The sequence below is a fragment of the Aspergillus steynii genome (assembly GCF_002849105.1).
Source record: "Aspergillus steynii IBT 23096 chromosome Unknown P170scaffold_8, whole genome shotgun sequence".
Taxonomy (NCBI): domain Eukaryota; kingdom Fungi; phylum Ascomycota; class Eurotiomycetes; order Eurotiales; family Aspergillaceae; genus Aspergillus; species Aspergillus steynii.
Window position 1 is genome coordinate 585879 of NW_020194405.1, and position 25230 is coordinate 611108.

At 51.8% G+C, this 25230-nt stretch overlaps 8 protein-coding genes across 8 annotated transcripts; 5 read left to right on the forward strand and 3 right to left on the reverse strand.

Annotated features, from left to right (window-relative positions):
• Positions 1-228: 228 nt before the first annotated feature.
• P170DRAFT_391326 (MFS transporter) lies at positions 229-2211 on the forward strand (the record flags this gene model as incomplete). Its single annotated transcript, XM_024845937.1, has 3 exons — positions 229-1439; positions 1509-1756; positions 1892-2211. Coding segments are annotated over exons 1-3 (1662 nt in total), but the record flags the coding sequence as incomplete, so codon positions are not given.
• A 503-nt stretch (positions 2212-2714) lies between these two features.
• On the reverse strand, positions 2715-3496 carry P170DRAFT_365954 (BRcat and Rcat domain-containing protein; the record flags this gene model as incomplete). Its single annotated transcript, XM_024844735.1, has 2 exons — positions 2715-2796; positions 2880-3496. The coding sequence occupies 2 exons, from the start codon at positions 3494-3496 to the stop codon at positions 2715-2717; spliced, it is 699 nt and encodes a 232-aa protein (XP_024700189.1).
• A 1016-nt stretch (positions 3497-4512) lies between these two features.
• Positions 4513-5282, forward strand: P170DRAFT_467555 (MGMT family protein). The gene is made up of 3 exons (XM_024852487.1): positions 4513-4736; positions 4845-4968; positions 5031-5282. The coding sequence occupies exons 1-3, from the start codon at positions 4622-4624 to the stop codon at positions 5185-5187; spliced, it is 396 nt and encodes a 131-aa protein (XP_024700190.1). The 5' UTR covers positions 4513-4621; the 3' UTR covers positions 5188-5282.
• A 548-nt stretch (positions 5283-5830) lies between these two features.
• P170DRAFT_479429 (serine/threonine-protein kinase) lies at positions 5831-7957 on the reverse strand (the record flags this gene model as incomplete). Its single annotated transcript, XM_024853674.1, has 5 exons — positions 5831-6268; positions 6322-6556; positions 6618-6705; positions 6756-7546; positions 7779-7957. The coding sequence occupies 5 exons, from the start codon at positions 7955-7957 to the stop codon at positions 5831-5833; spliced, it is 1731 nt and encodes a 576-aa protein (XP_024700191.1).
• Positions 7958-10056: 2099 nt separating this feature from the next.
• Positions 10057-11864, forward strand: P170DRAFT_440093 (metallophosphatase domain-containing protein). Its single transcript, XM_024849990.1, has one exon. The coding sequence runs from the start codon at positions 10420-10422 to the stop codon at positions 11530-11532; it is 1113 nt and encodes a 370-aa protein (XP_024700192.1). The 5' UTR covers positions 10057-10419; the 3' UTR covers positions 11533-11864.
• Positions 11861-13824, reverse strand: P170DRAFT_440094 (L-lactate dehydrogenase (cytochrome)). Its single transcript, XM_024849991.1, has 3 exons — positions 13688-13824; positions 13302-13615; positions 11861-13237 (listed from the first exon to the last, which is right to left on the reverse strand). The coding sequence occupies exons 1-3, from the start codon at positions 13794-13796 to the stop codon at positions 12158-12160; spliced, it is 1503 nt and encodes a 500-aa protein (XP_024700193.1). The 5' UTR covers positions 13797-13824; the 3' UTR covers positions 11861-12157.
• Positions 13825-20247: 6423 nt separating this feature from the next.
• Positions 20248-21999, forward strand: P170DRAFT_479432 (putative MFS monosaccharide transporter; the record flags this gene model as incomplete). Its single annotated transcript, XM_024853675.1, has 4 exons — positions 20248-20341; positions 20403-20510; positions 20566-21106; positions 21180-21999. The coding sequence occupies 4 exons, from the start codon at positions 20248-20250 to the stop codon at positions 21997-21999; spliced, it is 1563 nt and encodes a 520-aa protein (XP_024700194.1).
• A 2029-nt stretch (positions 22000-24028) lies between these two features.
• On the forward strand, positions 24029-24997 carry P170DRAFT_429624 (Rab family GTPase; the record flags this gene model as incomplete). Its single annotated transcript, XM_024847903.1, has 2 exons — positions 24029-24074; positions 24165-24997. The coding sequence occupies 2 exons, from the start codon at positions 24029-24031 to the stop codon at positions 24995-24997; spliced, it is 879 nt and encodes a 292-aa protein (XP_024700195.1).
• Between the last annotated feature and the right edge of the window lie 233 nt (positions 24998-25230).

Genomic DNA, 25230 nt, shown 5'->3' on the forward strand with positions numbered 1-25230 from the left:
CCCATCCTTCGGATTATAAAGCTCGGAATTGCATCCGCGCCCCCACATCATCCTGGTCGTTATGCTTACTGTTAAGATCTAGTGTGATTAGTGATATTTGTTCGGTGGTAAATGGAAAAGAGCTTACATGGTAGAGGTCAATTTGGTTGGTCATTTGTGTCAAGCCGAAATTTGGTTCGCTATGTGAAAAGAGTACTTCTGTCGGCTCTTCTATCCTAATTCCGCACCATGACAACTACCTATATAACCTACTAACTCCTCTCCCTCCTTAGCTATTCACAGGTTCGGTTCTTGCACTCTTTCTAGTGTTTCATTTCGACAATCCTCATCTGTACTGGCTCAGACATGACGTCCACAATGAGTGTCACTCTACAAAACACGGACTCGATGTCCATCGAATTGGCATCGAGTCCACCAAATCTGAAAAACGAATATAACATAGCAAATGGTAACCGTACCATTGAAAGCAATAACTCCGAAACATCAGTTACGCAAGTATCAAATTCAGAAAACGAGACCCCAGAGATTCACCACAAAGTATCCAAAGTCAAAGGCATTGCAGTCATCATCACCCTCAGCGGAGTCAGCTTCCTAAACACCATGGGCTCCGGCATCCTCATCGCCGCACTCCCCCAAATCGCCCGCGACGTCGGCATCTCCGAAGCCCTGATTCTCTGGCCAGCAGCGGTCTACGCCCTCGCCGCAGGCTGCCTCCTTCTCATATTCGGCGCCATTGCCGATGTCGTCGGCGCGAAGCTGATGTGGGTAACGGGCAGTTTTCTCTATGTCGCTTTCACGATCGGGGTCGGATTCGCCCAAACCAGCCTTCAAATCATTCTCTTTCGCACATTCCTGGGCATCGCCATCTCCATGTGCCTACCCACCGCCGTCAGCCTCATCACCAACACGTTTCCCCGGGGCACATGGCGCAACACGGCCTTCGCCATGAACGGCATGGGCCAGCCCCTAGGCTACGCCCTGGGCCTGGTCCTCGGCGGAATCTTCACCGACACCATCGGCTGGCGATGGGCTTACTACATGATGGCCATCATCAACTTCTGCCTCTCCATGGCGTCCATCTGGTCCTTGCCGTCGGTGCATCACCCCTCCCAGAAGACATGGCATCGTCGCTTACTCGAGGACATCGACTGGGTCGGCGCCGTCCTCATGAGCGCAGCGCTCGGTCTCCTCATGTATGTACTCGCGATGACGAGCTCGTCCTACCAGCGCGTTCGCGACGTCCAGAGCATCGTCTGTCTCGTCGTCTCCGGCGTCTTGCTTGCTGCTTTCCCGCTGTGGATGAACTACCAGTCACGGAGGGACCGGCCGGCGTTGATCCCAAACCGCCTCTGGCGTAATGCGCCCTTTACTTCGATCTGTATCTCGGTGTTTTTCTGCTGGGCTTCGCTGAATGGGATTGAGTATTTTACGACGCTTTAGTATGTTCTCCCATTTCACCCATTCCGCCTAGGTATCTGTTCACTAACCCCCCTTGACATCATGTTCAGCTTCCAACAAGTCCAAGGCCTCTCGGCCCTGCAAAGCTCCATCCGCTTCCTTCCCCACGTCATCATGGGCGTGGCCGTCAACATCGCAACCGCATTTCTCATCTCCCGCGTGAAAGTCCAGACCCTCGCCGTGGGATCGGCCCTCGTCACCGTCATCGCCCCGGTCCTGATGGCCACGGTGAAGGTCGACGAGAAGTTCTGGCTTGCGCCGTTCTGGGCGCTTTTCCTATCCCCTGTCAATCCGGACGGTTAGTCTAGCTCCCTTTTCTATTTTCCCCATTTTCCACTATGATCTTCCCAGTTGAATGAATCACCATACACCCTACGATGAACGAGAACCCTCACTCTCACTGAATACATACAAACTAACAACCCCCATCCAGTCCTCTTCACCGTCTCCAACATCATAATCTCCGACTCCTTCCCGCCCGAAATCCAATCCCTCGCCGGCGGCGTCTTCAACGAAGTCTCGCAGTTCGGAAACTCAGTCGGTCTTGCCGTCACGGCGGCCATCGCGGCTTCGATCACGGAGCATACGCATCTGCAGCCGGGGTTGGGGTCAGCGTCAGCAGACGCGGAGGCGCACAAGTTGGCGCTGATGGAGGGATACAGGGGTGCGTTTTGGACGGTGTTTGCTAGCGCCAGCGTCGTCGTGGGGGTCTTGTTCTGGGGACTCAGAGGGGGTGGGTTGGTTGGGAAGAAGAATCTGTAGATTTCTTTTGGTTTTTTATTTGGTGGAGGGGTAGGGGGGTTTGGTGAGGAGAGCTGCGTATCTACATGGATGGTCAAGATAGGCAGTTTAAGAGGGGTTTATCAGGTAGAGAACAAGACGTAGAATTCCTCGAGTAAATTCAACAAACGTGTTTCTTTGCGATGCTACACCATGCTAGTTCTACGATTCAACCCAAGCGTAAACCCCAATCAGAGTCTTAGAAAACACCACTACAATTGCCCTTCAACTCTAAATTCCATGAGAGTCTATCGACAATGCTCACATATCGCGATGGAACATTGATGCTAGCACAGCAGCATATCTCCCACAAGTATCGCATAATCCAATCACGCCTACCAATTGCGACAGCAGTGCTAGAGATCCGGAATGGTGATTGATTCCTCGAGAGTCTCGCACAACTGTGAGATAAAAAGCCGGCGATTCGAGTGAGACGATCGAATAGGACACCCCTGACTGCACGTCGTCTCGGTGAATTAATAAGCCCAGTACTTTGAGCAGTGACAGGTCGCCCATTTACTACCACAGGCGTAGCAGAAGTGGGCGCCGCATACGCATCTGCTCGTGAGAAACACCATAATTAGAGTCAACAAGTCACTAGACAAACGATAGACACGCCAGGGTAGCTGATCGGTACGCACGTTATATGGCTACAGCCCGCGCTTCGTTCCACGATCCTCGCGCATGAATAGCAGCGTTTCCAGCCCCTTCTATCAGCCAACTTCAACGTGTCCGAGAGACTCGGGTCCTTCGGACAGTGGCCCTTGTGGGCAGGATTCTGACACACCGCGCACGTCCTGGATCGACATGCTTGGCAGTCAGCCTGGTCCCCCAGGACGATGTTCCCGGGAGGGATGAATTTGGCGCAGGACTTGTTACTGCAGTAGATCTTTTTCGGGGTGGTGTATTCGATCTTCGCGTCCTCGTACGTCTTCAGCTCCTTGGCAGTCAGGGTGCTCTTGATCGTATGGATGGGGATTTCCTTGCGGCAGCATTTCGGCGGGAACAGGGACTGGTCGGTTGCGGCCTTGAGGAAGAGGGCCTTGATGCACCCGGTGCACCAGGTGTCGTAGCAGTTAAGGCGGACGATTTTCTTCTGCGAGACTTTTTCGTAGCAGACGCAGCATTGGACTTCGGGCTTGGGATTCTGCGTGGGCTCTTCGGGTTTCTTCGGTTGGGTATGTAGCCCGGAATCACTGGGGGGCTTGATTTCTAGAGCACGTCCCCGGGCAGATCTTGCCTGGTCAACTAGGCTCATAAGCCGGGCTGGGCTCTCTTGAAGGACGATGTCGCTCAAATGCGCTGTCACTTCGTCTCGGAAAAATGAGATGGCCGTCTCATACGAGGTAGGGCTGTGTGTAGTTTTCTGGTCATCTTTTCCATGGTAAAGGTTGATTTCCTCCAATTGCTCCGTGAGGGCTAAGATATCGTCGGTCTGAGAGGGCTGAGGGGATTTAGGTTGCGGAGTTCGAGAACGTCTAGGGGGTCGAGCAGGTCGAGGAGCTTGAGGTGGTTGAGGTTGAGCTGCAGACTCCCTGTTACAGGCTTCATCTTTGGTCTGACTGTACCAGGGCAAGAGAAAAGGAGAAGCTTGAGATAAGGCGTTGTAAACTGAGAAAAGTCCTAACATCTTTAATTTTATTGCAGCATATTTGGTTTCATTGTGCAATGAAGGAAAGGGATGAGAAATTAGCGATGAGACCGTATATCAAGAACAAGAACTGCCGTAGCAGCCCGTTATCTGTCACCGTTAGTGAGGTCATGTTGACCAGTTTCATCCTTAATTAAGGAATCTAAGACCGTATTATCATTGTCCACCTGTCGTTGTTTTACTCGAGCGCGCGTTAGAGACCCGTCCAGCCACTGAAAGCACTGACTGGTCCTGGACTGAACTCCGAGACTCTACCAAACCTAGTAATGTGCAAACTCTGGATATAAAGCTTGTCGGACATTTTAATCCATTTAAATTCTCGTTACTGGCGGTTGACGTTACTTACCTTTCTAATAACGGGGCATGTTGGGAAAGAGACCCGTAGATGGACTGTGGAAAGGCACAGCACAGGTGCAGTAGCCATGTCCATCTTGACACACTAGTCAAGCCATAAATAAACATAACACTGTCAAGGATCAAGATAGTAGGTGAAACAGCCCACTGATTAGTCAATCTTTCCTATACCTAAAAACGGCGCCTTACCAGATCCAGTTACCCACGTATCCAACATCCATGCAGTCACCGGTGACCTTCCCCACTAACCTAACCAACCTACCGTACCTTATCTACTAAGTCTAACTTCCCCAAATACTTCTCAATCCATAAACCAATCCCCCCACAAACCCAAACCCCTCCCAAAAACCCCATATCGGGAAAACAACCAACCCAAGAATGCCCCGCTCCGAGGAAGCCGAGTTCTGGATCAACGCGGTGTACGCCGCCGTGCAGGAGGTGCCGGTTGGAAAGGTGACTACATACGGCCAGATCGCGCTCCTGTTAGGTCAACGTAAGCAGTCATGATCTTATTTCCTGCCCACCTACCTACCTACCTACCTACCTACCTCGTAAGATCAATAAGCAGTAGCCAAAAATGTGACTGATGGATGGTATATAGCCCAACGGCCCCGCCAAGTCGGAGTCAGCCTGAAGCATCTCCCCTCAGACCCGACGCAATACTATAACTCGAGCAATGTGCCGTGGCAACGGGTTATTAATTCTAAAGGGATGATATCGCATCGGTTGGTCATCTTGCTTTTCATGACACTTTTTTTAATATTAAAACTGACGAGTTAATATCCAGAGAACCAGGGAGCGCAGAACGTCAAGCGGAGGTATTACGAGGGGAAGGCGTGGAGGTGCTGATGGACAGTATGGGGGAGTTTTATATCAATCTGGATCGGTACGGGTGGTTTCCTGCGCAGCTGCCGAGCGAGGAGTTGGATGACGAGAGCGAATGAACACAACAGCACATAGTAAGCATTCCGACAGATTCAGTTACAGATACAGATACATGGACCAGGAAGCATGTGCATTCAAATCATATTTACAGATTCCCTAAAGAGAACTCTGTCATTGTATCATCTTATCGCCATGACACCCCACACCGGATCCCATACTGCGTTGGCTCGTAAACATGGTCGCGAAGGCTTAGCAATTCGTAAGCAAGGACAAATCAAATCAGATAGCAAACAGAGACGGTTCAACCAAGGAAAAGAGAGGAGGGTCTTTTGAATGTGTCTAAGCGCCAGTCTCGAGGTAGACAAAGTGTCGATATATGAGCACCAATCAGGTTTAGAAAAGTCAGGGTAAATCAGAACTCTATGGAGGTTCACGAAGAGTAGGAAAAAAGAATGAGGCGGGAGCATGGATCGTCAAAAAAGAGAAAAAGAGATAACAGCAAGGTTGGGTGTAAAACAGGTAGGCATGCAGGTCATGTCGAAGAATTCATAAACATCCAGTAAAGTGCCAAATGAAGACCAAAAATTTCCATAAGATATTGTAAAGAAAATAGAGAGAAAATGGTTCCCTCCCCCCGTTCATAAAAGACTCAATGATAGGTCATATGACTCACTTTTAGAAGCCTTGGTGTATTGTGGTGCTTCATCTTCTCTTGACCTCCGTCGCCCATCCCTCGATACCTTCGCCTTTGCTGCCGGGGGTTATCCCCAGGTCGATTCCATCCATCCCGAGGGTTTCTTTCGTCCACACGTGGGATGACATGCCACCGGCATTGGCTCGTCGCTCCGGAGACACTTCCAGCATGGGCAGCAGGAACTCGCTGATCTGCATACTCTGTTCCACCGAGAAGTGGTACTTCTCGCGAAGTACGTCGGGCAGCGCCCAATGGCGTAGTCGGTGGATGTTCCGCAATTCGCCTTTGCGGTTAAAGATTTCTTGCGACCATTTCCCTGACAGGCACAGCGACTTGGGGAAGGGACCCAGGAGCTCAATGATCTGCGCGATATGATCGTCGTCTTTGCCGTATTTCGTGCCGGATTGGGGATCAAATAGGTAGTCGCCGGTGATGAGTTCAAAAACCTACAGCCCAGTTAGAAGGGGAACCCGTTGCAAAGACCGAATTCCAAACATACCATGCAAGCCATACTCCATACGTCGGTACTCGCCCCCCATTTGGAACCCAAAATGACTTCCGGCGATCGGTATTGTCGTGTTTGGATATCATTGGTGAAGTGATGTCCCACCCAGCAGGCATTGCCCAGATCGGCAATCTTCACGGAGATGATGTCGCATTCGGGATCATCGTTCGACGTTTTCGAGGATGTCTTGTCTAGCGAGATTCCTGATACCTCGCGCTCCAAGAGATCCCTATGTTATGTTAGCATTCAAGCCACGTAGGGGGGGTATGTCGCGTTCTCGGTGAACATACGTTGTCTTCTCTCTTTGTTTCTGCTTCTCATCCTCATCCTTAATACCCAGCAAATCTTTCATCGACGTGCCTTCGTTGGCAGAAGGACCTGGGATGTAAATGAGCGACCGCACTTGATGAATGCAGATCAATACATACCTGGCGATCCGCTAATCATCTGACTGAGACTGCTGTGGGAATTTTGCGAGGTGTGCTTGAAGTCGAAGCTGGTGTTGAGCGGACTCGGTAGCGGTTGACTCCCCGTGATCAAGGTCCTGCGTCGTCGTCGCCCGTTGCGATTGTCTTCCTTGTGGTCTTTCTTGGATTCCTCCTTCACGTAAGCCTTCACGATCTGCTCCACGTCACCGATCTCGATCAGGACGTTCTCCGGCTTCAAGTCCGTATGGATGATGCCACATTCCCGATGCATATAGTCCAATCCCAGAAGCACCTGTTTCGTAATCTGCTTCACCAATTCCATGGGGATGCCGCGATGGTTCCATCGCTTGATCAAGCCCAGCAGATTCTCGCCCAGGACCTCAAAGACCATGCAGACGTGAACGCCATTCGGACCCTTGTGTTCGAACGAGTCGAGCAGGCTGACGACGTGCTTGCGACCGGGGTGGGCGGGCTTGGCCTGAACGATGCGGTTCAACAGTTTGATTTCGTCGATGGCGGTTTCGGTGTAGTGGGCGGCGGAGCGAACGACTTTGAGGGCGACGTGTTTGCCATTGGTGGTATCGCGGGATAACCAGACGGTCGAGAAGTGACCCCACCCCAGTTTGCGCACGACGACATAGCGACCGTTATTGTACGTTTCGCCGACGCTGACAGGGTGGTAGCCACCCTTGCAGTAGTCTTCCGAATCTTCCTCCTCGGCGGTCGTTTCGACTTCCTCGACGGAGGACGTGGAGGGAGAACGCGACGGCGGAACGCCGTATGTGGGAACCCTGCCACCCATGATGGTTAGAAGAGGGGAGAGAAAAAAAAAAATATGCCCAACGTAGTGGAGACCAAGACCGACGCAGAGGAATGATAAGAAAAGATAAAAAGAGGGAAAAGAAAAAAGAAATGCAAAACCAAAAAGGAAAGCAAACAATCAGGGACCAGAACAATACGGCGGAAAAGACAGATGAGGAAGAAACAGCGACGATGAATTAGACAAGAAAGATTGGGTCGTACCCCTCAGTAGTGGCCGATTGTTCGACGGCGGGAGAAGCGGCGTCGTTGGTGACGATCGGCTTCAAGTCGGTCCCTTTTCTTCTCTTCTTACCGCCGTTGCCATTGGCAGCAGAAGCAGCGACGCTAGCCATTTGCTTCCCTTTATTCAGGACGGCCTTGGTGATGTCGACCCCGTCCATGGCGAGCGATAAGGAATCAGAGACGGCGCAGGGGAAAGACAAGTAGCGACCGGAGGAAGAGGGAGGGGCGAATGAAGAAGACGGCGAGAGAAGGGAAGGAAGGGGGCAAAAAAGTCGGGTTGGCGCAAAAAAAGTCGAGAAGGAGGAGGAACAAGAAGAAAGTGTGGGCGGCGGAGAGAAGCGGCGGGAGGTGGTTGTGCGAGGGGTTGTGTTTGGTGGCTCTCTCTCTGCTTGTTCGGCGTCTCTCCAGTGCTTGAGCTGGAGGCTTAGACCGGAACTTAGACTGGGACGAGGATAGTACGGTCGGAGAAGTGCAGACGAAACGGCGCCGCAAGCATGAGGTGGAACAGACAGAAGGAAAGATGGCAGGTGCCAGCTGGGCATGTAATGGAAACAGAAGAATGTGTCGGGAGATGGATGCAGGCGCGTATGACGCAAACGATATGGAGAAACGAGGTCGAAAACAATGTCAACACCCGGAGATCTGATCGGACAGGAATGGGTTTCCACCCCAGAATGACATCTACGGCGTCTGAGCTCCCTTCCGGATCCCCTCTAGTCAAGGGATACGACGCGTTCAGAGACGATACAAGCCGGCAAGTGACAGGCCCTCCAAACCCTGGGGAACATCCAGAAGGTGAAGGTGGTGGATGGCACTACCCCGTACCGATGTGGCAAATCATGAATGGTTTGGCCTTTGGTTGGTCCTTCCGATGGTCGGGCTTTCCTCGACTTGGCGCTAGAGATCACATTGACTTGTTTTGCTGTGATGGATTTTTAACCGAAAGATAAATCAATAGAAAATAAAATCTAAAATCTAAAAATCTAATCGTCTCAACGTCTACACGATATCAAAAGACATCTCCCGGGATAGACCTGGCAGATATGGGCGCAAAGGGAGGCAGAAGTGATGACGATACCAGCCATTTCCTGTCTGCTTCCGGCCTCGACTGAGGATACCTTGCGATCGGCGCCAAGTCGGCTGTTTCTACGCGGCTGGGAGGTTTCGCACGGCATTCTATCTGGTCGGGAAGGATCGCGAGACTTGATCGCAGTGTCCAGCGTGGTGAGATGGGGATAACTGGACACGAGCAAGATTGGAAGCATCCGCGATCGCAGGTGGTGGTGTCAATCCTGCCAATCTCCGTCCGAGTCTAGACTCGAGGTCGGATTGATCCAGCCCAATGGGAGGGTGGATGCCCGCCCTCATCCCGGTCTCCCACCCAATCCCCCCATCGTGATGGCTGGGTTCTCCCTGCTTCCCCTCCATATCTCAGTATCTCAGTGCCTTCCTCATCATCACTGAGGTAATAATGAAGATCCCCCAATGCTGCGCCCTCTGAGGGTCTCGGCGACGTTGACCTCCAGTGGCCATTGCCGGTCTGGGCGTTGCTGAGTCATCTGTCGGTGTCGTCATCGAATGAACTCATCTGCTGCCTTGGGAATCAGGCTGGAAGTCACATGTTGAATTCAAGTTTGGGGGATGTCATATTTTACAGGAAGAGGGCAATAATAATGGCAAAGAAAGAGACAACAAAATCATTCAGTCTAGAACTTAAACTCTCAGTATATTATAATCTAAATGGTCCGGTCTGTAGGCATCGGTGATAGCCAATATATATCCATCAACCTTCAATACCTGCCTTATAAAACGTAGCACATGCAGTGGTTTGCATTGGCCGTTTAGTCCGCTGGACAATGTAGTTGAACAATAGAATTCATCTTTGAAACATATACTCATTTTTAATTTTCCTTTGATATGTAAATTAGTTTTGGAATCACACTCCCAAAACCAGAGAGCATCACTGGTCGCTATAATACAAAAATTGGTAGTAATATTTATGGCTTACTTGACACGGTTATTCAATTGGTTTATTTAAGCTGTAATAGTGTACCCTGTAGCCAAATTCATAATTGAATCTTCTAACCGAAAAACAACAAAAAATGAAAGAAAGAAATTGAGTTGACTGCCTCAGAATGGCCAACCCATGTCTACGCATGGGCCTCGATGGCCTCGGTCAGATCAATATGTGTAAATATTCCATTAGACCAGATTCTCCCAAGATGCTACTCCGTATATGTTGTGCTATTTATGCCTACTTGAAGTGGCCTCATTGCCATGAATATTTTACACCAATTGGAGACGGCGGTCGAGCGACCGACAGAACCTCGTGCGACCGTGCTTGGCTGCCATCCCATGTCCCAAGTCCAGAGAAGAGCGAAGAGAGACAAGAATCCAAGAGAGGGGAAGCAGCGAGATCATTGGCGGTGGCAGCGGCTATGTCACCGCATCCCCACCTCCGCATCACCTCGTCAAGTGGGTAAGGCCGATAATTTACTTGCAGGCATCCAACTTCGACCTCTCCTCCCCTCCCCTTCCCCTCTCCTCTCTTTTTCTCTCCACCTCCTTCGCTCTTTTTTTCCTTTTTCCTTTCCTCTCCTCACCCCTCTCTCCTCACACCATGTCTAACCCCTATAATCGCCGCTCGCTTCCCGACTACTTCATCTCCTCCCCTCTCACAGCTCTCCTCTACCCTTTCCACCAATGTCTCCTTCGACTCCGCGGACCCCCTCGACTCCCTCCTCCAGACGCCCGTCCCATCCGCGTCGTCTGCATCTCAGACACCCACAGCCTAGAATGGGCCGACATCCCGGACGGCGATCTCCTCATCCACGCCGGCGATCTCACCAATGACGGCAGCGTCCGCGACATCCAAGCCGCCGTCGACTGGCTTCGCGCCCTGCCTCACCCTCACAAAGTCGTCGTCTGCGGCAACCACGACAGCTACTTCGACGTGCGCTCTCGCCTCGCCGAAGACCGCGACGCCTCCTCCTTCACGGCCGTCTCCTCATCCACCGCCTCCCTCCGCTCCCTCGACGAACTCGACTCCCCAACCCGCATCGAATGGGGCGACGTCCACTACCTCCAACACTCCTCCGTCACGCTCTCCTTCCCTCCTCCCTCTGCGCCCTCAGCATCCTCCACATCGCCCCTCACCACCACCCCCTCCCGAACCCGCTCCCTCACCCTCTACGGCGCCCCCCAAGTCCCCGCCCTGATGTCCTTCGGCCCCGAACACGCCTTCACCTACCCCCCCTACTACGACGCCTGGTCCGGCACCGTCCCCGCCGCCACCGACATCCTCATCACACACACCCCGCCGCAATCCCACCTCGACATGTCCCCCGTCTACTCGACCGGGTGTCCCTACCTCCTCGCCGAGGCCTGGCGCGTGCGCCCCGCGCTCCACGTCTTCGGCCACATCCACCACTCGTACGGCATCGAGCCGGTGTTCTGGGACGGCGCCCAGCGCGCCTGGGAGCGGCTGTGTCTGTCGCGGCGGCGACGCGCGCGCTACTCGCGCTCCAGCGCCCTGTTCGGGTTCCTGCGCGACCTGTTCGACCTGAGTGGGTGGGTGGATGCCACGCGGGTCCTGGGATACGGCCTGATGGGCGTCGTCTGGGCCAAGGTCTGGGGCGGCGAGGAGATGGGGTGTGGCTGGATGGTTAATGCGGCGTGCATGTATGGTGATTCTGGGCGGTTGGCGAATAAGCCGCAGGTGGTGGAGCTGTAGAGCTTCTATCTATCTATCTATCTATCTATCGGGCTCAGGTTGGACGATCTGACTGGCTGACTGGCTCTCGCTGTATATAAGTAGAGAATCGGTCGGGAATGGAGGAACACGCGAAAGGATGGATGTGAGTGGGTGCCGGTGATGATGTGACGAGAGGATGTGATGCGATGTATATACCATACGTGTTTATCGTTTACTCGAGCCTGTTACTTAATTTTTGCAAGCATTTTCATGCTAGGTCTGCGTGCGTGGGTGTTTGGTGGTGTTTGAAAACTCGGTCATGCATTTGAATCCGAATTTGAGTACGGAAAAGAGAGGAATGTGATACTGAATTTATAGTTTAATGTTTATAATATATAAAAAGTCGATTCGTTTTTTTTTTCTTCTTTCTTTCCTTTCATTGCTTCTAGACTTTAGGTCTTTTCTTGGTAATAATACAGCAGCGTTTCCAACGTATAAGACGTGTTGAGTAGATAGGATGGGTATATACAATCGAAAGAAGGGGTATGGGTTACCTATTAGTCGTGAGATAGGTAGGAAGGGAGTAGATGGGTCGTAGTATGTACTAGACAAAGCAGTGGTATCAAAGCAGTCATAGCAATTGAACAACAAGGGCCGAGGTAAGCTACAGCTTGGCCTTCTCGCTGAACCTCGGCGCTTGGAGAGGATCATACGCCCGCAGGGTCAGCGTGTCCAACGGGACGGGGGCACTGTGGCCGCCGACGAGGCCGCGCACGTCCAGCATGCTGGGGTTAAGATCGGCGATGGTGCGGGCGCCGATCAGCCGCATGTTCATTTCCATCTCGTCCTTGAGGAGCTGGATGGCGCGGTCGACGCCGTCCTGGCCGTACGCCGACATGGCGTACAGGAAGGGCCGACCGATGCCGACGCCCTTGGCGCCCAGGCAGAGGGCCTTCAGGATGTCCGTGGCGCGACGGACACCGCCGTCGACGAAGATCTCGATCTTATCCTCCCAGCCGCGTTCGCGCAGGATGGGCATGACCTCGGCGAGGACCTCGATGGCGGAGCGGGCGAAGTCGAGCTGGCGACCGCCGTGGTTGGAGAGGACGACGCCGTTCACGCCCATCTCGACGGCGCGGAGGACGTCCTCGACGCACTGCACGCCCTTCAGCACGATGGGCATCTTGGTGATGGACTGGAACCACGGGATGTCTTTCCAGGAGAGGGAGGGGTCGATGAACGAGGAGATCGCACGCGCGGCGCCCTGAGACCGGTCGACCGAGTCGCCGCCCGACGACTGAACGCTGGACCCGACGTCCGAGAACTTCGAACGCATGTCCTTCTCGCGACGGCCGAGCTGCGGCGCGTCCACGGTGATGAAAAGACCCTTGCAGCCGCGCGCCTCGGCGTGCTCGACGATGCCCTTGGTGATGTTGCGGTCCTTGTTGACGTACAGCTGCAGCCATTGCACCTGGTCGCCTTGCTTGGCATCGACGATCTCGTCGAACGAGCACGAGGCGAGGGTGGGGATCATCTGGACAACGTCGTGGTTGCGGGCAGCTCGTGTCAGCACGACCTCGCCCTCAGGGTTGCCGAGCTTGCCCAGGGCAGTGGCGGTCACGTAGAAGGGAATGGATGATTTGGCGCCGAGCATTGTGGTCGAGAAGTCGACGTTCTCGACATCGACGAGGATTCGTGGCCGGAACCAGATCTTGTGGAAGGCGGAGTGGTTTTCGCGCATCGTCTGGGGAGGAGTTGAACGTTAGCATATCAAGTCTAGAAGACATTCTATGGCAATTCCCACGTACAATCTCATCGTCTGCGCCACTGGAGTAGTAGGCCCACGCCGTCTTCTTCATCACGTTGCGTGCGACCGACTCGAAGTCCATCAGGTTGTAGCATGCTGCCAACGGAGGCATGAGCTTGATACGTTCCTGACGTTCAATCTCCTCCGGATCAGCCGCCTTCTCCTCCCGTTCGACAGTGTTCATATCGACTTGACCCAGGTGTTTCGAGTGGTCCAGGTACTTGTCCAGGGTGTCGGGGGGGTGAATCGGGTCGAACTCCTCGGTCGCATCTTTGCCGGCGTACTTCAGGATGATTTTTTGGCCACCGGGGTGCTCTGATACAGCGATTAGAAACAATTGCTCTCGTGAGAATGGGAGTTTCTCCCCGTTCAAAAGTCAAAACACACCTGGTAGGAACTCTGTCACATCATAGGCCTTCCCATGAACAATCACCCAACACGACTCGCGAGAGTTATGCTGGGCGACATCAGCGCCGGTAAGCTTGCCGTTACTCATGGCTGCGACTCAGAGGCAAACTAAGAATTGATCTGAGAGGTAAGGAGGGAATTGATGAAGGGGGAGTTATAAACGTTGGGCGATTTAAGAAAAAGCTCTCGGGAGAAAGGAAAACGCACTGTGGCGCTTTTGACTTAGCCAAAAGGTAAATTAACCGCTCCTTCCTCTCAATTTCAGTGGAAGATCCGAACAAGAGAGAGCTCGGGTTAATAGACAGCGAGCGAATTGGAGGCGGCTGAGCAGAAATCGGGCGACACTCGTTGGCTGAGGATGACCGACGGAAGGTGAGCGCCTGGGGAATTGCGGGGGAGTCGGGTCATCTTCGCCCTCTCGGCCGACTCTGCCTCGAAGATCATCTTCACCCTGCGACTCTGGCTTATCGCCCTATCGGCTCAGAGCAGGCAAGTCCTGTTCTGCGAACGGGTGTCGGCCGAGACCAGCCTTCAAGATGGACTGGCTATCAGGATACTTCGACAGTCTTAATGAACCGAGGTTCTATTTCAACATGATCGTGGAACAGTCTGGAATACGACAGCTCCGATTGACGACGGGAAGGCCGTACGTGCACAGACATGTACATGTCTCCGTACTGCGTACATGTCTCAAGAATGCAGGGGTACGCCACTCTAGAGGGAGAGCAGATTGCATTTCGATCTGTACTACGGAGATATGCGAAATCGCCATCAAGGGAGTCTAGGACAGATCAATCAAATAATTGACAAGGCATGGATCGTGGTCTAGGCCTGACAGCCAGACAGACTACAGAAAATATATTGCAATAATCTCCCATTAATTGGCTCTGCAATGTAACTAGTAAGGGATATCTGTCCATATTTGCCCTGCATTTATTTATTTTCCCATCGAACACGCTAGAATTGTCTCACTTCAGTTATCAACAATAATGCAGGATAAACAACCTACTTGACGAAAACATTGTCCGCATGCAACACTCTAAAATTGGACGCCTGGTATGCACGTGAACAGAAAGAAGCAACAAAGCCGAGGTGTGTGCAAATTATGCAAACAAACAGCTTATGTCAGACAGCATGGATGGCTGCCAGATTATACAGGCCCCAAGGCATGAACAATTACATCATCTGATCTCGATGGGGTACGGGGCATAGCTCCTTCAGATGACAGATGGGCTCGTGCTTCAAACACGGTGGCGAGTTGTCCTGAGTCTATTAGACCTTATTTTTAGACTCACGATATGCATTTATTGCCCCATAGTGAGCCCACTGTATAAGGCTGAGCGAGTCCACATTCTGGATCATGCTGTGACAGGAGGCAATGCACACTCGTGCAACGCGACTGCCATCATTGATCTCTCCTGCTTCTATGCATCTTCTGGAAGCATCACATGCACGCGCCTAAGGCCTCTCTACCCACCGCCCAGCAGTATCGGTGACAATTCACCATGACTGATTGGGCGATTGGTATCAAGCCTTCTTAGCTTAAGGGGTTCTCGCTGCTAGAAGATTCGAATCTACTTGCCAGGCTAGGCTCCTGCAAGGATCATTAAACTTGTGAAGAATGGAATTACGGAGTATGCCATTGAAGGATGCGAACTGATAATCATGTGCCTGTTTCATGGTTGACTTTAACTCATTCAAGATATCTTGGCTATTCTTAGCTATCAGTTCTCCGCCTGACATAAGATTGACGTTCCTACAGTCGTAGGTGCTATCTATGACCGGATGCTACGGATGATGTCGACGATTGATTCCTGTTTCCGGACCAACAAAAACAGGTTTGGAATATTCGTTTAGAGGTTCGATGTTGCCATCGAAGCTAGAAATGCAAGATGCACGCGCATGGACACTCTTCCTCCATTGAACGCACGTTCTTCATTTATGTTTACGCGCCTTGCCCCTGGCTCGTGGTCTCCTGATCGCTCTACGTGTTCAGACATCCGCGCTATTTGGTCTGTTCTCGTGGCTATGAGGCATCTAGAACACGGTCTCAGACAGATGATTGGACCCCCTGAGTAGGCTACCCCTGATACAAATTGCCAGTTCGTGTTCTTTTCAGGTGCTCGTGACCATGATGGTCCGAGACCTCCGGCATGCCAGCCCCGACTCCCTTACTATCGGCACCGGCGTGCCGAGTCCAGTGTGTATTTAACCCATCGGCTTCCCGACCTGCTCGACCCCCTGATCCGAACAGTTCCTCAGTGCGTTGTACAAAAGTCCTCGCATTGTCGCCTACTCGCCCTTCTTTTTTGCGTCTCACCTATCTACCTTTTTACCCCTGTCACTAATATCCAGCTAACACTTTTCCTTTTTCGCTACTACCGCAATTGTCGACCGACGATAACCTTGGCATCCGACACTTTCAGCAAGTGATGACTAACGCCCACTCTCATTCGACGAAAATTTTTCCCACCGGTTGCGAAAGAATCTTTTCGGTGTGGTCGAACAGAATCCAGACATTTTTCTTGGGTTTAATTTTCTTTTTTTCCTTTTATTCTTTTTCATTTATTAATTTTTTTTATTTTCATATTTCGTGTCCTCCCTTCCTCCGAAACAAACCGTTTCTCGATGGTCCATGACGGTCTGACGTTATGGACCAATCCATCCTCTGGTCGGATCCTGGGCCAAGACCTTTACCGACTCGGCAGGCTAAAACATCAAGCGGCATCTGTCCGACACTTTTTCGAAGCCAAGGCCGACAATTTGCAGCCAAGACCGACCGTGTACGACCGGCATCTTACCACTTCACGACCATCGGGCCGGTTTTCTACACGCTCTGCGGCCGACTTGGCGACTCGGGATGGAACCTCAAGCCGAAGTTTCTCCTGACCGAATGCACGGTTTGGTGTACTAGGATGCCGTAGAGGATGGGAAAGCCTGCAAAATCTGAGGGGCTGCATACACTAATGTACAGGTAGTGGACACGAAAAAAAATCTTAGATTGTCTGGTCCACTTCGAAAGAAGATGAGGGCAGACATCTAGATTAACACCCGGGTGCTTACGATAATGTCTATGGACGGCTGTTATGAACGGTTTTTCTGATGGTCCCTACGCTCAATACTCGACGGAATATGACCGGGCCAAAGCGGAATGACGACACAAGGCTTACTCACACCATCACGAGACAATAGCTTACGGCATCTTCGTCGACCCTGCGCACGGTGGCACATCGGATATCTTGCCCTTGGATCCGAGTGTACAGCGTAGATGATTCAAACGCACATTGACAGAACTGACAGATATAACATCATCGTGCAGGTGTCATGCTCCGTTGGGTGGCTTCGCTGGATGGAATGACGACTTCTTTTCTATCATTCGCCCGTTGGTGATCTTTTCTTTTGATGGCTGCCTCCTCCTTCGGTCCTTCCCCTCTCAGACATCAGGCAATAGCCATTACCTCAGCACGGAGTCTCCCCGTCGCTTTACTGAAACAGGAGCCGCTTAACGAATCCGAATCGTACGGATCCGACCGTCTCTCCGGATTCCGGACGACCTGATGGCTCCGACTCCATTATTCCCTATCCGCAACTTCCGGGCGGTTCACCCAAGAGGGCAACCCAGACCACTGACGCAGGATCGATCCAAAAAAAAGGCCTGGTCATTGGACGGGCAACGATGGGGCAACCCTGGGAGGGGCAGAAACTTTCGACCGGCGCATGGATTTACTGCCACACAATCGTCAGCGGCTCAGGAGAGGCCGAGAGCGTGTGGGCAGGCACATGCAACTTGGCCAATGAGGTGGAGGCCGATCCCACGATGATTGGGCCGTCCAGAATGATGATGGTCGGGTTGGTGTGCGTCGTTTAGGGCCAAGTGGCGATCCACCGGGATCTCCCTCGAGGGATTCAGCGGAAAGTTGGTTGTGGTCACGGTGTGTCCCACTCCCTCTCCTCTTTTGCCCCACTTTCGCGTTTGCCGAGAGGTCTTGTCGCACGCTTGTTCCCCCCAAGACGCTGCTGCCCTGAGCTTCGCCGTTTCTTGTTTTTTCTGAAGTACTTGGCGCTTGGCGGGTTTTGATATTGACGCAATTTGATGATCTGGACTGCTGTCGGCGGCCTTTTTCTGACGTCGCGTTGGTCTGTCAGTGTCATGGTGATTGGAGCGTCGGGTAAAAACCGATGTCAGACAGGTTTTTTGTTTTATGATTGTTCTGTATTGGTGCGGCTAAGAGATATTATCTAGATTCAAATGACCTTTGTCCGAGTGGACCGCCAGAAACGAGAAAAAAAGAACAAAAAAAAAAAACCCACACACACATGGAAGAAAAGAAACTGGTCACAACCACTGACTAAGACATGCTTCTCTCCGCTCTCCTGCCAACTACGGTGCGCGGCTGACCACAGCATATGCACGAAACCTGACGTACGCAGAGGGTCGCTAATCTAAGTGCGTTGCGAATGGGGGAGAAAGACCGGGTGTTTTAGACGGACCAATGGACCTGGGAGAAACTCCCCCCTCGGTTTGGGGTGGAGTTTCGAACGATCTAAGTGTCGTAGTGATAGCAACAATAGGGAAATGATTGTTGCCTTGCCTTGCCTCGACGCTCATCTCGGACACGGAGAAAAAAAGAACGCAGACAGAAACTCTATGGAAAAAAAATCTGACAGCGCAAGGGGAATGCGAGAGTGCGAGACAGGCGCAAATCCAGAGCCGACGGAGTATGCTCAGAACTCACGAGTATTATGATGATAATCGAACCAAATATGCTAAGAGAGGGAAAAAATTGGAGCCTCCGAGTCAAACGTCGTGAAGCTGATTTGGAGAGTGGAGAGAACTGGGAAATCCATGCATCCATCGTTTCTGGTGTCGAATTACCGTCTGAACTCGGTCACCCTTCCGACTGTAACGCCGTGAATGGCAGTAGTTAGGGCTATCACCTTACGTGCTCCTTTTTTTTTTGGTTTATTTCTGTTCCTGTCATCCGAATATTGAGATAGTATTCCGTATAGCAATATCGATTCATTTCTGTTTAATCACTCTGGCTCTGAAAGTACACATCTTATTGGATACGTTGGGTACAGGGATTGTTTCGCCTTGCAGAGAAAAGACGCTAGGTGTGGTCGGGACACCAGCACCCACGGGAACGGCTTCCCGAACGATGACCGAGAAAGACGCTTTAACCCGTTAGGAAAGATCGGGACGGCAGAAAATAATAATAAATATTAAATATTAAATAAATATTTACGGAGGAAATAATAATAATAATAATAATTATAATGCACCCGCAGCGGCCGCACGGAGGACAGAGTGGATAACCTGTACGGCAGAGGTAGAAGGGCGGACGCACGGTGGAGGAAATGAAGCATTCCAAAGTTTTGGTTGGTAAAAGATTAGGTAGTCGAAACCTACTTCAATGGAACGGACAATGGAACTTGTACAGAACGAGAAAATGTGTGCACAAAACCAAGATTATCTCATCAGGGGGGATGCGCGAGGCCGTACCTTGCTTGGTGACCCTGTCCTCCGTACACGGATGTTGGGAACAGCAGGGGAAAAGCAGCCCTTCGCTGCCCCCGAGGACCCCGAGAACAAGGGACGTTCCCCGTGGGATCAGAGAGGTTCCTCGCTTGACCTTCCCCAGGAGGCCTGGAGATGGCCGAGACAAGTAGGTCGGTCCGGCACGTCGTCCAGCCCATCGGCCATTCACGGCTCACACAGTCTGGTATGTGCTCCGTAAGAACACCCGCAATGCACGCACGTATTTCCCTATGCGACGATGGAATGGGAGATGTGTCGACTGTTGACGAGAGCAGGTGGTGGAGTTTTACCGACTACTGCCTCGGTGGAGGAGTCAATCGGCCAGCTGTGTCTTCTGAGAGGAGGGCCGGAATGGATGCTTTCGGATGGTTCGCCAATGATGGTGGCGTCGATGGACCCATACCGAACGATCTTATTTCATTTATTCGATTGATTTTTCTTTTTCCCTCGGGTCCCCTTTTCCTTGGTCCTTTTTTTCGAAATTTAATTTTTTCTGATTTTCGCTTTTTTATTTCGCTCCCCCATTTCTTCCTTCGGCTCCATAAAGAGGCACTGTGATGTCATTGCTTATTGCATCTCAAGCGTACCCACCTGTGGGCCTTCAACCGCCCCAAAGAAATGCTTAACCCAGCGTTATTGATGCATTCAGTCCCCTGCTCCACAAAACAAACAATGGTACGGTTGACTATGAGTGCTCAGAATATGGTGGAGGGTGAGTTTGGGGGATAAGAGATTGCCGGCCAGCATGCATGCTCGCCACGACCGCCTGGCCATGGAGAAGTAGAAAATCCCCCCTTCCCCCCCGTCTCTTCTCCGCGTTTGTTCTCGTCGTCTTTCTGTCAACACTCCCTTCCATTCAACCGCGTCAGGCCAAACACCGAGGGAACCGCCCAGGAATACACCTAGTCCTGATCTCGCCTGGTGTATCGACCGACCCTGGAGACTTGTTCCGTGCTTGTTACCTCTCTCTATCGATCAATCCTATCCTAGTTCGCCCAGCATGGCGCCTTCATTTGCTGGCATGTCGGGGAAGCCCCTGTCCCTGACTGTGTCCACCGTTGCTACCATGGGTTTCTTGCTGTTCGGTTATGACCGTGAGTGCTATCCACCCCTGTGCTAGACTGCCTCGAGCCGTCGCTAATTCAGGTTCTATAGAGGGTGTCATGTCCGGTATTATCAGTGACGAGGCTTTCAACAACGTGTTCACTGCTACCAAGGATGATTCGGTTATGCAGGCCCTTGTCACGGCCGTCTACGAGCTCGGTTAGTCCCCTCGAACCGTTTCCTGGTAGATCCTCCTACTGACTATGTTCATTAGGATGTTTGGTTGGTGCACTGTTCGCCTTGGTGTACGGTGACTCGACCGGTCGTCGCCTGATGATCTTGTCTGGTGCCGTTGTTATGATCATTGGTGTCATCATCCAGGTCACTTCCTTCCAGGACCACATCCCCCTTCTTCAGTTCTTCATCGGTCGTGTTATCACTGGTATCGGTAACGGAATGAACACTTCCACCATCCCGACCTACCAGGCCGAGTGCTCCCGTACCAGCAACCGTGGTCTGCTCATCTGTATCGAAGGTGGTGTGATTGCCATCGGTACTGCGATTGCCTACTGGATCGATTTCGGTGCTCACTACGGCCCCGATGACCTCGTCTGGCGATTCCCCATCGCTTTCCAGATCATCTTCGGTATCATCATTATCGTCGGAATGTACTACCTTCCCGACTCGCCCCGTTACCTGATCTCCAAGGACCGTATCCAGGAGGGTGAATATGTTCTTGCCGCCCTTGGTGGCTGGGAGGTGGACAGCCACGAGACCCAGATGCAGAAGACTCTTGTCATCGACTCGATCAGAGCGTATGTCATCCATCAATCAACCTGCATTGCTATTGTGAATCAGAACATTGCTAACATGGTTGATTCTTTTCAGTTCCGGTGCCGCCGAGAAGACTAAGTTCAGTGATTTGCTTACTGGTGGACGCTCCCAGCACCTTCGCAGAATGCTTGTCGGTTCTTCTTCCCAGATCTTCCAGCAGCTTTCTGGTTGCAACGCTGTCATCTACTACCTCCCCGTGCTGCTCAAGGATATCGGTCAGGACGATGACATGTCTCTGCTGATCGGTGGTATCAACATGATTGTGTACGCCATCTTCGCCACTTTCTCCTGGTTCTTCATTGAGAAGATCGGTCGCCGCAAGCTCTTCCTGGGTGGCTCTTTCGTCCAGGCTATTGCCATGGTTATTACCTTCGCCTGCTTGATCCCCGGTGACAACGAGACTGCTAAGGGTGCCGTGTTCGGTCTCTTCCTGTACATGGCTGCCTTCGGTGCCGCTTGGCTGCCTCTGCCTTGGTTGTACCCTGCCGAGCTGTCCCCCATCAAGACCCGTGCCAAGGCCAACGCCGTCTCGACCTGCAGCAACTGGCTGTTCAACTTCGCTGTCGTCATGTGGACTCCTCCTATGATCGCTTCTATTAGCTGGGGTACTTACCTCTTCTTCGCTGCCCTGAACGCTCTGTTCATTCCTGTCGTCTACTTCTTTTACCCCGAGACCGCCAACCGATCCCTGGAAGAGATCGATATCATCTTCGCCAAGGGATACACCGAGAACATCAGCTATGTCACCGCCGCTCACCAGCTGCCCAAGCTCTCCGACGAGGAGATCGAGGCCAAGGCCAACGAGTACGGCTTCGGTGCCGGTCACGCCGAGGACCCCGAGAAGGCTGCTGCCGATTACTCTCCTTCCGAGTAAATCTTTCAGCATGTCTTGGGGACGGATGATGGGTTTTGAGAAAAATTCTCACAAAATCACTAAAAAATACTTATGTCAGGCTGCCAACCCTGATAACGTTCTACATCGATACCCGTGATCCGCCTTGATTCGGATCGCAAATTTCCTTTCCTTTATTATACCATATATTATTATTGGATGTTATGTTTTGGACATTGTATGCCGCCCGATAGACCTGTCGCTGCGTGCATTGGCACCGCCGTCATCGGCCTGTTGTGCCGACCTATATCACGATATTCCCCTGATGTTTTGTGTGTTATTTTATATGGTCTGATCAGATTTGGATTTTTGTTTTACTCCGCGACTACCCCCTGAGTCTGATCCGTGGAACGGATCAATGAGTGGTTTCGTCCACACGGACTCATGTACATTTATGACGGTCGACATATCAATAGACCACAAGACTTACAAGAAGTGACACTTTCTGTCTCATCATCTATGACACTTTGTAGTACATAATTTCCCTAAGTTCTCCGTAATTGTAACAGCGTCAGTGTCAGTGTCAGTGTCGGTGGTTACTTGCCTTCGCATCATCAGCCCCGGGAATGATGTCATGAGCGCTAGGATACCGGCGGGGGCGGTTGAAATTCAGGCCGCGGTTACCCATGGATTGGATCGTGGAATACGGAGTACGGAGTCGACGGCTTCCAGACCGTTTTCCAATTTCCACTTTCTCCCCGGTGCATGATAGGGAGCGGATGGATCCCTATCACGGAATGAATCCATCAGTCGCAGAGATACCTGTCATGTCGCTGAATGACCCGTTCCACTCCCAACCCCCATTCAAGAGCATTAGCAGCCCAATAAGCCTGCTAATCGCCGGGAATAATTGATTAATTAATTCAATGCCCTCCCTGTCGCCTGGATCTGTATGCAGCACCCTGCCTAGTTGCCGTGTCGGTACTGCCGCTGCATGTCCACTGCATGTCCATCCAACCACTCGGCCAGTCCTTGGTCCAGGTAGCCACCAAGCAGGCCAAGGAATGCAAGGGTCATTTGCACAACCCCCTGCCTGTTGGAAATATTCACCATGGGGTAGGTAATGTAGTTAGGTACATTAGGGTAGGGGCAAGAAAAAAAAAATTCTTCGCATTTCTTTTCTCTTTTTTTTTTGGACATATCTGTTTCTGATTTTCTTTTTTTTCTTTTTTCTTTTCTTTTCACACAAAACTTTCTCTCCCCCCTTCTTGTCCTTTTTTCCTCTCCCCTTGATGAAAACGAAATAGAATTAATGAAAATACATACTCCGACAACATCGACGCCAGGATCAGCCCGAAACAAAGAAAATCAAGAATCAAATCGGACACCTGATCGCTTGCGGCAGTGATCGGCTGATCTGACTCCGCCTCCTCGTCCTCATCCTGTCCAGTCCATGGGTGTTATTCACGGCGACGGGCCTTGACCTGTTGATTGTTGACTGATCTGACTTGATTGTTTGACTCTTGAATCTTGAGGCTCTTTCTCTCTTTCTTTTTCAGAATTTCCCCGCGAACTTCTGTTCTCCCCATTTCCCTTCCCCCTCCCTTTCTTTTCTCTCTTCGCTTTGCGTTGGATGCATTGATATCGGAGATTTTTTTTTTTTTTATCGAATCCGATTTTCTCGACCAAAGAAACCCTGACTGAGGAAAAGGGAAGAGTTCCTTTGATTTTGTTTTCTTCTATTCTATTTTGTTATTTCTGTTCTTTGTTCGTTTGTGTTGTGTTTAGATCGCTTTGCTTTGCTTTGCGTTACTTTCCATTCTACTGAAGCTTTTCATTTGAGAATTAATAAACCCAAAAAAAAAGGAGACCCGGGAATTCTCCAACACTTGTTAGGTGCTTACTTCACTTTACTTTTCTGTCTGTCTCGCCGATTGCCCCCACACGTTGCAATCAGCCAATACCAGGGTCCCTGAACGCATTCCCGTTTTTCTCGATCGCCCCGTCGCTGCTGTTGCTGGATCATGCGAATCCAGCTTTCCGTCGGCCCCGCCTTCGCGTCTACCCCGCCATGAGTTCTTCTCTCGAGGCTAAGATTGTTGTGTTGGGCGCGCAGGGTATGTTTCTCTTTTGGATTTGTCTTCTCTTCTTGCTTGGGTTATAGGATAGATAGTGGGTGGTTTACTGACTCGGAGGACTCTGTTCAGGAGTCGGCAAAACCTCCCTCGTGCAGCGCTACGTCAAGAATGCCTTCAGCCCCGCCGGCACCGCGTCGACCGTCGGCGCATCCTTCATCACCAAGCGAGTCCTGGACAGCGCGTCCGACACCATCGTGCGCCTGCAGATCTGGGACACCGCCGGCCAGGAGCGGTTCCGCAGCATCTCGCGCCTGTACTACCGCGGCGCGAACGCCTGTCTACTATGCTACGATATCACCGACGAGCAGAGCTTCCAGGAGATGACGGGCTGGCTGCTCGAGCTGAAGAATAACCTGAACGAGGAAGACCCCATCGTCATCCACGTCGTCGGGACGAAGTCCGATATCGTCGCTCTGGATCCCTCCCGACGGCGGGTCCCCTTTGAGCGCACGATCGCGTATGTCGCCGAGCAGTTGTATCCGTCGCAGGCGTCGACGCCGCCGCCCACGGCCGGCTTTCTGGGCCATTCGTCGAGTACCACGTTGCAGGGGCCCGATAGTAAGCGGAGTAGTGGGTTCTGGGGGCAGGATATTGGATGGGACTGCTGTCATGAGATCAGCGCCAAGGATGGGGAGGGGATCGAGGAGGTGTTTCGGGTGATCACGCGCAAGCTAGTGGAGGAGAGGAACAAGAAAGAGGCGAGCGTGGTTGCGACTCCGGGGTCGGGGTCTGGCATTGAGGGTCTTTCGTCGCCTGTGGCGAGAAATATCGAGAACAATGGCAGTTTCCGTCTGGGGATTGGTGACAAGCGTCGCAGCTGGTTGGGATTCCCGCCGAGCAGCGCTGGCGATGAGCATGATGAGGCAGTAGAGATTCGGAAGAAGAAAGGTCGCTGCTGTTGATTTCTGGTCAATATTTGGGGGCTTGACTTACATATGTGCTTTCTGTTCCCCCCTTTCCTTTTTGGTCATCTTTTATTTGCATGGAGGTTATGGTCTGGCGCTTTATTATGTTTTGATTGTTTCTTTGGCGATTCGGCATGAAGTTGCATGATTTTTCCTTGTCTTTGCGATGTTTTCTTTCTGTTTTTACTTTCCCCTGCACATGATTCGCATGGTTGTGTATGTGTGCCCTC

Excerpts from the sequence above, each read along its gene's own strand:
- P170DRAFT_467555 (XM_024852487.1), top strand. The coding sequence starts at position 4,622 with ATGCCCCGCTCCGAGGAAGCCGAGTTCTGGATCAACGCGGTGTACGCC. Across the intron at positions 4,737-4,844 it reads CGCGCTCCTGTTAGGTCAAC|CCCAACGGCCCCGCCAAGTC; the intron begins GTAAGCAGTCAT and ends GATGGTATATAG. Across the intron at positions 4,969-5,030 it reads AAAGGGATGATATCGCATCG|AGAACCAGGGAGCGCAGAAC; the intron begins GTTGGTCATCTT and ends GTTAATATCCAG.
- P170DRAFT_440093 (XM_024849990.1), top strand. The coding sequence starts at position 10,420 with ATGTCTAACCCCTATAATCGCCGCTCGCTTCCCGACTACTTCATCTCC.
- P170DRAFT_440094 (XM_024849991.1), bottom strand. The coding sequence starts at position 13,796 with ATGAGTAACGGCAAGCTTACCGGCGCTGATGTCGCCCAGCATAACTCT. Across the intron at positions 13,616-13,687 it reads TGTGACAGAGTTCCTACCAG|AGCACCCCGGTGGCCAAAAA; the intron begins GTGTGTTTTGAC and ends TCGCTGTATCAG. Across the intron at positions 13,238-13,301 it reads GTGGCGCAGACGATGAGATT|ACGATGCGCGAAAACCACTC; the intron begins GTACGTGGGAAT and ends ACTCCTCCCCAG.